This window comes from Montipora capricornis, chromosome 1, assembly GCF_036669925.1.
Source record: "Montipora capricornis isolate CH-2021 chromosome 1, ASM3666992v2, whole genome shotgun sequence".
Classification (NCBI taxonomy): domain Eukaryota; kingdom Metazoa; phylum Cnidaria; class Anthozoa; order Scleractinia; family Acroporidae; genus Montipora; species Montipora capricornis.
In genome coordinates this window covers 25,663,797-25,676,696 of record NC_090883.1, presented here as the reverse complement: position 1 = coordinate 25,676,696, position 12,900 = coordinate 25,663,797, and the positions used below count along the sequence as shown (strand labels likewise).

At 42.1% G+C, this 12,900-nt stretch overlaps 1 protein-coding gene across 3 annotated transcripts in view; it reads left to right on the top strand.

Moving 5' to 3' along the window:
- LOC138035635 (glutamate receptor ionotropic, kainate 2-like) overlaps nt 1-11,156 on the top strand; it is a 43,346-nt gene extending 32,190 nt beyond the window's left edge. For all 3 annotated transcript variants that reach the window (XM_068882294.1, XM_068882264.1, XM_068882269.1), the window contains 4 exons: nt 1,302-1,472; nt 3,170-3,351; nt 8,002-8,135; nt 9,091-11,156. In XM_068882294.1, the coding sequence (XP_068738395.1) occupies nt 1,302-1,472; nt 3,170-3,351; nt 8,002-8,135; nt 9,091-9,210 (607 nt within the window). In that variant the 3' untranslated portion in view covers nt 9,211-11,156. The remainder of the gene's footprint in view (nt 1-1,301; nt 1,473-3,169; nt 3,352-8,001; nt 8,136-9,090) is intronic.
- The last annotated feature ends 1,744 nt before the right edge of the window (nt 11,157-12,900 follow it).

Here is a 12,900-nt window from a genome sequence, read left to right as displayed (position 1 = left end):
ACTTTGTACAAACAAGAGGCTACGGGTAGCCTACACTTTGTTCTAAGAATTTTGAGCCGGCTTCCTTTAAGTTCACAGTATTTCAGTGGGTTTTTTTCGATGTTACAATATGTTGGTAAATATCCAGTTTCAATTCCGTAGTCCGAAGTCCACAGTTCACATTCTGTGACTCAATGATTGGGTTAAGTGCGATCGTGGATATTTGTTTACGTTTAAAACTGTTGTTAACGGCATTGATTTCAATCAAAACCAGAAAACAGATGCTTTGCAAGTCTCTACGATGATATTTAAAAATACTGGGAGAATTATAAAATTACGATATCTGTTACAGAGTCATGCGATAACCGGATATTGAATTGCGTGCAACGAAAACACAAAAACTCGTTTCCGGTCACGCACACAATTCTTTAATACACATGTCCCCGTTAACCTGTCACGTAGTCTTTCGTGGTTTAGTGGTCATCGCGATTGCCTCTGAGTTCAAATCCCACTTCAACTGCCCTCTACGAGACAGAAAAATCTTACGCATGCGCAGCCAGAGCGCGATCCGAAATAAAAAGTTTAAAGTCCAAAAACGGAGTCGAATCCTGTACTGTTTTCTTCGAACAAAGTAACAAGAGGCCTTTTTCGATATATTAGAATTCAGCTTGAAAGAGAGGTTTAGAGGACAAAGGCAAAGGAAAGTGGATGATATGCAAATATTTTTCCCATTCATTCCAACGTGTTTTCTATTGTTTTTGCGGTCCTCACTGCCTCACTATCAAGCTGAATGTTTGATCTTTCGAAAATGGCCTTTTTAACAAGAAAAGGTGATCGTGAAGGAAGGGGGAAAAAGAACTTCAAGAAAGCAAATAATCAAGAGAGGATGAGGTAGGAGACCGGATCCCCATGCCCAATCATAATTTTTATTAAAAATCTACTTTTAGTTTCGCAAAGCTATTTTAAGTTCTCGTTCCCAATGCCGTGCATATTTATAATTTCATTACGTCATTACAACTGACCAGTCAGGTGCCTCTCTAAAAATAGCTGCGTAGCTAAAATTAGATTTTAAGAAACTATCATTGGAAAAGGCCCATCTACGGGGCGTCCGTTCTCCTACCTCATCCTCTCTTGAAATAAGCTAAAGGATTAGAAAAAGAACTTTAGATGGGGAAATCTTAGTAAAGCTAAGGAGAATTTGGCAGCCGATTTCGCTGCTATATTTATAGTACTGAATCATTAAGCGCAAAACACGGGCAGCGTTTTGAACAGTGAACAAAAAATGTCGCGGTATATTAAGTGTTTTAATTGGTTGTTCTTAGTTTTCTGGTGATGGGACAGTTTATGGAGCAGCACAAAACATGGATGCCGAGTTACAAAGCGGGTATCAACAGAACCATGGCTGGGGATTTTGCCTTCATCTCGGACAGACCCATCCTGGACTTTGCAGCACGCCGAGAGGAGTATTGTGGAAAACTCAAAGTCACTGGAGGGTAATGTTGAAAATCAGGAACCTAGCGAGCAGTTAACAACTATTCACCTCAGTCACGGTGGCTAGTGGTAGATATTTACCTCACCGCGATTGTTTTAGTATATACTAAAACAGTGAGATACACATTATTTGATGATTTTAACTTATTCCTGCAACGATTACAACATCTTCGGGCGCAAATCCCGCGGGAGCTGCTCGGAGGTGATCGGCAAAGGATATTCGGAGTTTGAGTGGCCAATCACAGCGCGCCTTCAACGTTATCCAAAGTTCCATTATATACGGACTAATTAACAATTACACCCGTAGCCCTTGCGGGCTACGGGTCTAATTGTTTTAGTATCACCCAACTAGTCGGACAGAAAGGCAATAACAAAGCTAGCAAATGCAAGTTGAAGAAATATTTATTTGGGAATAAAACGAAAGAAAGCGTCACGCTTTTTGCTACTCGAGGACTATTACTAATGGTCCTCTAGTAGCGTAGCCAATCAAAATGTAGGATTTGCATTAGTCCACTAGTTGGGTGATACTAATGTAGTTTATGTCCCTGTGACGAAATCGCAGAAATCTCTCTCTCAATGGTTTGAGAAACCGATAACTCAAGGGGTCTACTAAGAGAGAGAATGTGAGTTGTAACCTCACAGTCATAGGCCCCTGTGAAAATACTGAGAAAAACACTAATAGTAATTTCAAAAATATAACAAATCCGACGATGTTCCTGTAGTTGATCTTTCAAAAGTTAGCTAGCTTACGGGCGATCGCTTTTGGTTTTCAAGTGCGAGATTCGAAGCCTCGCCGTATTCAAGGAGTTTGTCGATGCCCTCGTGTTGTCTCTCGTTACAGCACTAACTCATTCATTTTGACGCTGCCTTATTTGCCGGGCTTCGAGTACACAAAGTGATATGCGAAAATTTGTATTTTAATGGTCATATTTTGGATTAACTTGCTAAAATTGGAAACATTTTGCTTCTCCGAAGTGTCACCCAACTAAAACGCGCTAGAGTCTCTCCGTTTGAACTCATGATTGCTCTTCCCTCGTGCTACGTGATCGTCTTGAGCGCATCTCCAATCGAAACAGCACGCTTAACTACCAAACTGTTGCTACGGACCCCTTCAAATAATCATTTTTCGAGTCTCTTTAAAACTGCAGTTACCAAATGTGTTGTATTTAACATTTCTTTGTCAGGTTCGACTCACAACTAAATCTGTGAAATCACTTGACCAAAACAGAAAATGCCTAAAAACTCAGCAAGGGAACAGTCTAACACAAAATCTGTAGCATGGTTTATAAAAAAAAAGGAATTTCTCAAAAAAAAATATATATTATGACATCGTAAGGCCCTACTTTGATACACTTTTTAAAATATCAGTTCCACTTTTTGTCGAAAGAGAAATTCCACACAACAGTTAACGAAAAATGATGGGACGGTTCCGATCCGGTGAAAACACTGCGTCTTCCTTTCGTTTCCTTAGATTTTTCACGTTTTTCACTGAAACGCTCTGCAGAGGATTGGGACTAGTAGCCCATGCGCCATCCGAGTTATGTCAGATTTCCTTTGCAAAGGTTACTTCAAAGAACCATGCATGCAACCTTTTTGTAGGGCTCTTTACTAAAAAGCTTCCTTTGTAACCATTGTCTGTCTGTAGTTAAGTGCCACCCCCTTATTAAGTATTAACCAATTTATAATTTATAATTTACAGATTTGGAAATACATATGGCTACGGGTTTGCTTTTAAAAAGGACTCTCAATTTACACCTCTCTTCAATGTGGTACTGTTTAAACTTCAAAAGGATTTTAAAATCAGCAGTTTGACTCATAAATGGATGAAAGAAAAGGCAAAGTGTGAAATGATGGACAAATTTGAAGAAGAGAAGAAGAACGGTAAGTCACATGTTATACGGTCTCTCTTTTTTATATAAGAACGTGTAATTTTGCGGGGGCTGAGTCTGAACGTTCTTACTTGTTTTGCGATTTGAGCCTGAAAACATTCTTAACTTGTTCTTAAAGTTGTATAGCTACAAACTAAGTTCTTCAGTGTTTCATGCAATAAGAAAACCACATTAATGTGAAAAAAATAACGTCCCTAAAGCGTGGTTTCCAATAGCGACGCAAGCCAACCCGTTCTCATCCTTGAATTTGCGATTATCCTGAATTGTTAATTTGCTTTGAACTCACTATTATCGTGAATTTAGAAGACTGAAAGCTTGATATGGATTATGGGAAATGGTCATATTTGTTTGGACGTACGACTCGAACCTGGGAATGATGATAACCCGTTACCAAACCACTCGATCACCTCAACGGTAGCTGCTCAGGGACAATATTTTAAACACTATTTGATAAATAACAATTAGACCCATAATAGCTCATGAGGCGAAGCCGAATGGGCTATTGACCTGTGGCCCTTGAGGGCGAAGGGTCTAATTGTTTTAGTATCACCCAACTAGTCGGACAGAAAAGGCAATAGCAAAGTTAGCAAATTCAAGCTGAAGAAATATTTATTTGGGAGAAGAAAGCGTCACGCTTTTCGCTACTCGAGGACTATTAGTAATAGTCCTCTAGTAGCGTGGCCAATCAAAATTCAGGATTTGCATTAGTCCACTAGTTGGGGTCACTCGCCAACAAACAACATTCAACACTATAAAAAGGTCGGTTTTCAACCTTCACGACGAAGCTAAACATTTTAAAATCAAATCTTAGGCCTAAATCACTAGTCTAGTTTAGGCCTAATTACTCTTCAGCAGCGATGTTCAGAGGTAGACTTAAATGTTTTTTTGAGAGGCGGCGTCTTGATCTTCAGTGGTAAAGCGGAAAGAGGCGGTTCCTATAGAGTAGAAACTCCGGGTTAAAATCCAATCCACGGATATGATTTTTATTTCCTTATTTTCTCTGCTACCGCAAGTCCTGGGACACAGTGTCCAAAATTCACGATAAAAGTGAATCAAAGCAAATTAGCAATTCAGTATAATCGTGAATTCATGGTCGAGAACGTGTTGCACAACCATAGGTACAACTGAGAAACACGCGCGAGCGCATTTACTTGATGTTGATTTGTGCCTTTTGTTCTAAAAACATCCTCAAATGAACCGCAAGCTACTGAGTTTGTGTATGCCTCTTGTGCTTATGCTTGCGTCGCGAGTGAAAACCCGTTTACACTGGTCCGAACAAATTTTTTGCACGGACAAAAACATGCACGGTTCCACCTTGCGTTCACACGGGACCGGTGGAACTGGACGGACTTTTAAACGCCTAAGTGTGCAGCACGGTTCTGATATGGGTACGGACCCTTGAAAACAACCGAAGCGTGCAAGGTGTTGCACAGTTAGGGTGATTAAGCCCTGGAATCTACACCAATAAAAGCAAGGTGACACACATCACGCATGCGCACAACCATTTCACCCGGTCAATTAGCAGCCATGGACAACTGTTTCGGCCTTTTGGGCCTTATAAGCATGGCGTAGCTGATATACTAGACGGATGTGTTTAGCACCCCTTTAAGTGGCAGCTTCACATGCCATACATGTGGTAAACAGGATTGGGCAAAACTCTTCTCCCACGGCAAGCGTGTGGGAAGGTGGATCACATTAAGAGATCGGTGTGTCACGTAATTAATCTGGAATCTACGTATGTTTTTTTCGCTGCTAAGCAAAAAATGTTCTAAGGTCGCAATTTGTTAAGTTACATTTCGCTCTTTTTAAAATCAAATTTGACACAAAAGAAATTAACAAAAGCACAATACAGATATGAGGAGACGAGCGATAGCTGCCGGGCATCGCTATTTTAGCCGGATTTAATCCGGCTAATAGCTGAGCTATAGAAATGTACGTTTCCGCAAATGGCCACTGTCTCCAATCTTCATCGATCGAGGCAACCTACACATTTGAATTTCTTGGTGAACATGTACAGCTTACAAAACAACCGGCCGTGGTAAAAGTCACGGACCAGGGGCTCGTTTCTCGAAAGACCCGAATTAACTTTTCGGGCCCGAAAAGACATTTGTGAAACTGCCATCTGGTTGTTTTGGAAAGCTGATCTTTTAAGATGTATTCAGGATAACAAGAAGCAGAATAACTGTGAAGTATGACGACTTAAACCCTCTCCTTTCTTGAGATACAAAGGGAATTTTGACACCCGAAAAAGGCCCGAAAGGTTTCGGGAATTTCGAGAAACGGACTTAAGAAAGGCATGTTTGATTTGCCGCGTACTGCACTTAGCTACAACGTGATTGGCTAAAAGCATTAGCTTAACGAATCACAACAGAGATGTAAACAAATGCCGCGACTGGTCTCAAGATTTGCGCGGATCCATGTAAAAACCATGCGATCTGTAACAGAATTTGCACTTTTCCATGTAAACAGGCGGTTCAGGCAGGTACAAAATTCGTCCGTGCAAAAATTTGTCCGGACCCTTGTAAACGTAGCCTTATTTATACTTGTCACACGCAAAAAAAAGCAAAGAAACAACTGAGCAAAATAAAGACGTTCTCGATTCTGTTTCGTAGTCTCAGGGTATGTTCTTAAAATTCTGGTTAATCTCAGCCGGAACGTTCTTACAAAAAGGTTCCAAAAAAAAATAGTTTATTGCCATTTTTGGGGCAGCTTTTGTTTTAAGATGGGTTGCATCAGGGTAGGCCACTTTTGCTTTTCCAGCCTTTCGTACGAGAGGTTTTTCTCCGGTTTTCCCCTCTCCACAAAAACCATGCAATATTTGATTTGATTTGAGTTAATTTCGTTGTGACCGTTCCCAATTAGTGTTCTTGTGCTAAATCCATTGACACTTAAATAAAGTTGTTGTTGTTGTCGTAGCGGCGGTCTTCTCGTCCCTCTCGGCATTCGTTTACCTTATACCGGCGCGAAATCGCCGTCAGACTTATGTCATGTCGGAATGAGTTCATTCGGTACATAGTCGAAATAATAATAATAATAACAATAATAATAATAATAATAATAATAATAATAATAATAATAATAATAATAATAATAATAATAATAATAATATCGGTATCGACTGAGTAGAGATGGATAACCGAGAACCGGGATGAACTCGTACAGTCGTAACCAATTCAGTCCAAACTTATATCAAACAGAGTTAACTGAATAGAGTGTAATGTGAAGTGCTAGATTTCAATCCCATATGAACCATGTGAGCGTTAGCCCTACAGATGGAAATGGGCCCACACAAGGAAGAAAAAACTCTGACCAGGGTGGGAATTGAACCCACGACCTTCGGGTTAGATCTCCGCCGCTACACCGACTGAGCTTCAAGGTAAGACGGGAGCAGGCTTTTTGGAGGTGAAGATGTTAAAGTCACGGCAATGAACATGTACAAGTACAAGGAAAGGTTACGTTTTATACAAACGTTGGCCGTGTAGCACTTATATTTTAAACAGAGTTAACTGAATAGAGTGTAATGTGAAGTGCTAGATTTCAATCCCATATGAACCATGTGAGCGTTAGCCCTACAGATGGAAATGGGCCCACACAAGGACAGAGAAAAACTCTGACCAGGGTGGGAATTGTAGCTCAGTCGGTAGAGCGGCGGAGATCTAACCCGAAGGTCGTGGGTAGAGCGGCGGAGATTTAACCCGAAGGTCGTGGGTTCAATTCCCACCCTGGTCAGAGTTTTTCTCTGTCCTTGTGTGGGCCCATTTCCATCTGTAGGGCTAACGCTCACATGGTTCATATGGGATTGAAAGCTAGCACTTCACATTACACTCTATTCAGTTAACTCTGTTTAAAATATAAGTGCTACACGGCCAACGTTTGTATAAAACGTAACCTTTCCAAACTTATATAGTTCAGTCAAGTTGACGATTACTCTCTCCCCCTTGGTCAGATTTTGGGCCTAAACAGTTAGGATGGTGTTAAGAAGGAAAATTGTTGGTATGCCTGTACACGCGCACATGCGCAGTCGCTTTTTTATCTAGAGCACGAAGTCTTATTGTACTTCTGTTTTCGAGTGTGACAAAATTAAATCGTTCAAGTTTCATCGACTTTATTGTGGACTCGTTGTTCTGAACCAATAATCCTGGAGAACGGATGGGAAATACTTTGTATTGAGTCCCAAATCAAATGTGAAAGGGAAACATGGTACATGTTCGTTGCCGTGACTTTAACATCTTCAGTTCCCACGGCCTACTCCCGTCTGACCTTTTAGCTCAGTCGGTAGAGCAGCGGTGATCTAACCCGAAGGTCGTTGGTTCAATTCCTTGGTCAGAGTTTTTCTCTGTCCTTGTGTGGGTCCATTTTCATTAGTAGGGCTAACGCTCCCATGGCTCATATGGGGTAGAAACGTAACACTTCACATTACACTCAAATCAGTTAAGTCTGTTCAAATATAGGTGCTTTACGGCCAACGTTGGCAAAAACGTAATCCTTCCTTTGGCTTGTACATGTTCATTGCCGTGACTTTAACATCTTCAGTTCCAAAGGCCTGCTCGCGTCTGACCTTGTAGCTCAGTCGGTAGAGCAGTGGTGATCTAATCCGAGGGTTTTTTAGTAAGCTCATTTCAGTGTTTGAACTGGTTTTTAGGTGACGGAGTTCAGATGATGACAGTCCAAAGCATGCTGGGAGTGTTCATTCTTCTGGGTATCAGTATTGTTGTAGGATTTTTTATCATGATCGTGGAGAGGATCTACGCCTCAGCGAAGGAAAAACACGAAAAGGTCAGGAAAATCAGAGTTGAAGATATCTACTTATGTAGAAGAGGATCTGTTTATGTCTTTGTAATTCAGTCTTTAATTTTGGCCTACCGCGAAAGTAGAATCCCTTGGATTGTTTAGAAGCTTCAGTTTCAGGTCTCGGATCAACTCTCGCCCCTTTCTCGTGCTCCCCAAACACGAAGTAGATCCATTGCCAAAACATGGTTGTTAGGGAAACAGAAACAACCCCCACCCCTCCCCCCCAAGAAGATGCAAGCTCGCATTGTCGTCAGAACCTCAGTTTTGGTGATGTCACTTTTTTGTTGGACGGAACACCGCAAAAAAATGCTTGAAAATCCATGCAGCCATTTATTTTTTCCTGTTTTAACCGATGATAGTGCACGGGGAACCATTGGTTTTGGTCACCGTACAACTGCCCGGTGGGAGGCGCGGTGGTCTTATGGTTAGAATGCTCGACTTCGGATCGAGGTGGTCCGGGTTCGGGTCCTGGCTGAGGACATATCGCGGACGTACGTTGAGCGTTCATCGAAGTCAGCTGGGTTTTTTTTTAAAGTTTACCGCTGATCAGGTACTGGGTTTCGGTTTCGATTGGATCGCAGGCTCAAGCCAGGTTAACTTATTGTAAGAATAAATAACCCGGGAGCTCCGCTAATCTAAATGTTGTTGTTGTTTTGTGGCGTTTTCGATGACGCCGACTGTGTCGTAGATCTTACGGTCCCCAATATCTGTAGAAAGACCAGCTTTCTAAAATAGGCAGATCGTAGTTTAGCAGTTGGCTTTTCGGGACCGGAAAGGTAACCTACTTGAACAAGTAAACAAAACGAACAAACAAACTTGACTTGGGACCTGACGTGCTACGTGACCTTTAACCTGTGGCCTGTGGGGCATGTCTTGGACCCGCCGTATCTATTATGCAGGGCGAACCGTATTAAATTTAACTTTCTTTCTTTTCCAACAGCGACGTCGAGCGGCTTTCGACCGCTTTTCCGTAGACCCCAGTGAAAATCTTCAAAGTACAGAATTGGAGCTACAATATGGAACTGACAGCGACAAATCACTGAAGGACACTCAATTTTAGTTTGCTTTGCTCATCAAGGCAGTGCAAACCTGCCACTGAAGTAACTCGAATGAATATAAGCTCATATTAAGGGAGCGTTAAATTACTGGAAATTTTACAAATTAACATTGAGATCGGCGCCGTCAGTTGGGATTTTACGACGTTACACCGTCATTCTTTCGTTGGGGAAGATAGATTCTGTCATGACAACCAAATGGCGACGTGAAATAAATAGTGATGACCCTACGAACACATTTAAAACGCATGCTGAAAGTTGAGATAAGCTCAAATTTGCTATAATTTAACGTCACGGCGTGGCAACAGTAGATATAAACTCCCCCGTATTCTTTCTAGGGAAGTCGTGTTACCTCCTCCCCACCAACCCTCGCAGAACAACTTTAGTGGGAAATTCAGAGTAAGAACATGGCGGGTATAGACCACTTTCATAAATGGCGACCAACTTTACATTCCTTTATATTTATGTTAATTAGACCTACTGCCCTCGTTTTAAAACAAATATTCTTTTGAAATTTGCTCGTCGTAGCGAGGTTAGTAGGGCTTATTAGCATTAAAACAAAAGAATAATTTATTTGGCCGCCATTATGAAAGAGGTCTATAACGGACTTGGGAAAATATTTGCTTGGCAACGGGGACAAAGACAACCAAACATCAGAGTCCTACGTAGGATTCGAACCTACGACTTCCGTAACCGGCCGGAGGCTCTACTGCAGGAGTTCTAGTAGCTCAATGGGCAATCACGTCCCCAGACGCCGCTTATTCTTCCGGTCAGCATCAAGAACGCGGACTCTGGCCACTTCCAATTTATGCATCGTCGTAGCAATCTCGTACCCAGAGTCCTCGGTCTTTTTGGTCAGCGGATGAGCGCCCGAAGAGACTCTGGGATAATTGGGCTATTTTTGTGATTGGTTGCTTGCATGACGACGGCAGTCCGACAGGAAGTCGGTAAGTAATTCGCACTGAAACATTTAGTAACGGTAAGTAACAGCAATGAAACTAGTTTTAGATTTTGAATCTCGCTCCAAATTCTGGGGCTTCCGAATTACTTCCCGACTTTCTGCCGACTTCCTGTCGGACTGCCATTGTTACGCAAGCGGCAAATCAAAAAAATACTTCAAGTCCATTATCCCAGAGTCTTTCCGGGCGCTCACCCGCTGACCAAAAAGCCCGAGGACTCTGGGTACGAGATTGCCGTCGTAGTGAAGGTCCATTTTTGTAACCGTTGACAACCACTGTTGTTTCAAATTTTTGAGCGTGCGTAGACGAGCCGGAAGTCCGTGATTTGCGGACGTCCTGCCTTGGAAGTGGCCAGAGTTCGTATTCTTGGTGCTAACCAAAAGAAAAGAGGACTCTGGGGACGAGATTGCTGAATGGGGAGAGCTATGTGGCCGATGTTACGGAGTTTCGTAGGTTCCAATCCTGCTCTGAATTTTCAGTTACCCTTTCGCCCGTTGCCAAGCAACTAGTTTCCTTATCCTTCCCTCGGGCGCATTATATAACGAACTTCTTTAAAAGCACTTAATTGATTGATAATCTTTGGACAATGACTGGATCGTGGTTGGACAGGACGCCTCGCAGGTCAAACCTGTGGGAAAGGAATGTTGCTTTCGGGTAAGGGGGTGTTTGTGGGGAGGAGGTGAAATACTACTTGCCTAAAAGCGACTGCATTCGAGGCTATAGTAGAGGTTACCTGCAATCAGGGTGAGCGTGTAAACAAGGCAAGAAGGAAAACAAACAAGCAAGCGAGCAATGAAGGTAGACCAAGCTTTTCTCATTTACTGATTATACCGTGTATCAACTGAGCCCATTCGTTGATCCAGCTAAAACAAGCCCGTATAAAGCAAACATTGTTTTGAGTATCATTTGTTTCAGTGTAGACTAAGTTGTCCAAATTTACCAAGCAGGAAAGTTCATTGGATATGGAAATAAAGGGCTGTTGCCGAATAACGGGAGTTCAATGAGCGCGACCTTCTTTGTCCCTTTTTGTTTGTTGTTTTTTTTTGTGTGTGTGTTTCCGTTGTACTTCCGTTTGTTGGTTTGCTTGCTTTAAAGCGCCTTTTTCTTGGGAATGGACTTGGCAACGTCTAGTTCGACGAACCCATTCATTCATTCATTGTTTTAACCCATCGAATCTTTCCAGATCCATCGGGACGGGAATCACTCAATATCACTCAATAGTCGGTCCTTCTCAATGTTTTGAGTCTTCGAAACCTGGTGAATTAGTGGAACTTTCTGGTAGGAACCACACTCATCTAGCGTGAATAGTAATGGAGGGCACTATCAATTTTTTGTTTTACATCCAATGCAAATATGTCATTCGCTGGCTATGCTCGTTCTCTTGGTAGGAGAGCTGTTTGCGGAACAGCCAAGAGCCAACTTAGTTCCCAGGGTCTCTCTTCTTCTCTCCGCTCCGTAGAGCGGAAGACTCACGATAGAGTTCCGAAACTCTTGTTGGGTAACATGTTAGAGCGTTGCGCAACCTGCCATTTTGGACGACGCTAAGCCAACATCATTCGCTCGACCAATGTTGGCCAAAATTGTCGGTACGTCTGCGTCAAGAATTTGGCAAGCTCCATCCCATTCTCTACCTCGAATTAACTATTATCGTCAATTTAGAAGACTGAAAGCTTGATATGGATTATGGAAAATGGTCATATTTTTTAAAGACAACCCAAGTGTATGGACACTCGAACCACTTGACCCCACACCGCTAGCAGCTCAGGGACAACATTTTAAAGTGCCCCTGTGACCAAAAAATCAATTCATATTTTTCTTTGGATTTCAAAACTATGTTAACAAAACACTAAGTGACCCACGTTTTAAGCCTTGATTTCAAAAGACACCTCTTTATTTTCACTGTAATTTTCCTATTTAATGGTCCATTACTAACATTATGTTCTTGAGAGAGCTGGATCGAGGAGAAAATGACGTCAAAGGCTCACTAGTTTAAGAATGCAATACGTGTGTAAGCCGCAGAATTAATATGCAGCACGGGGGTTTTGGGCTTTCAGACTTTTAAATTCACGCTTTGCATATATAATCAGCTGCGTTCACACGCTGAAATTTTAAGCTAGTGAGCCTCTGACGTCACTTTTCCCTGGATCCAACCGTCTGAGGTCCAATCGGTCAGTTTTGAACGTGAGTAATGGCGGACCGTGAAATCCAAAACTTACACTCAAAGTAAACGGCCTTTGGAGAAACATCAAAGCTCAAAATTTTGCCAGTCAGGTGTTAAGCCAACGCACTTTCAACATCTGAAGGAAAAAAGGAAGTGGTTTTTTTGATCACAGGGGCACTTTAAGTAAATGATAATACTATATTATCACTCGCCAACAAACAATATTAAGCCCTGCAAAATGATCGGTTACCAAACTTGACGACAAAGCTAAATATGTTAGGCTAGGACCAACTACTCTTCAGCAGCGATATTACAGGGGAGATTTAAATATTTCAGTATTTTACAGAGCGTTGACCTGATCTTCAGTGGTGAAGCGGTTCCTATAGAGCAGAAACTTCGGGTTCAAATCAAATCTAATCCACGAATATCATTTCTCATTTTCCTTATTTTCTCTGCTACCACACGTGGTGTGGACACTGGACACTGGGACCGAGTGTCCTAAATTAACGATACCCAGGGGGGGGGGGCTGTTTGCATGGAGGAGGAAGGGGAAAAGGCCAAAGAGGAGATTATGG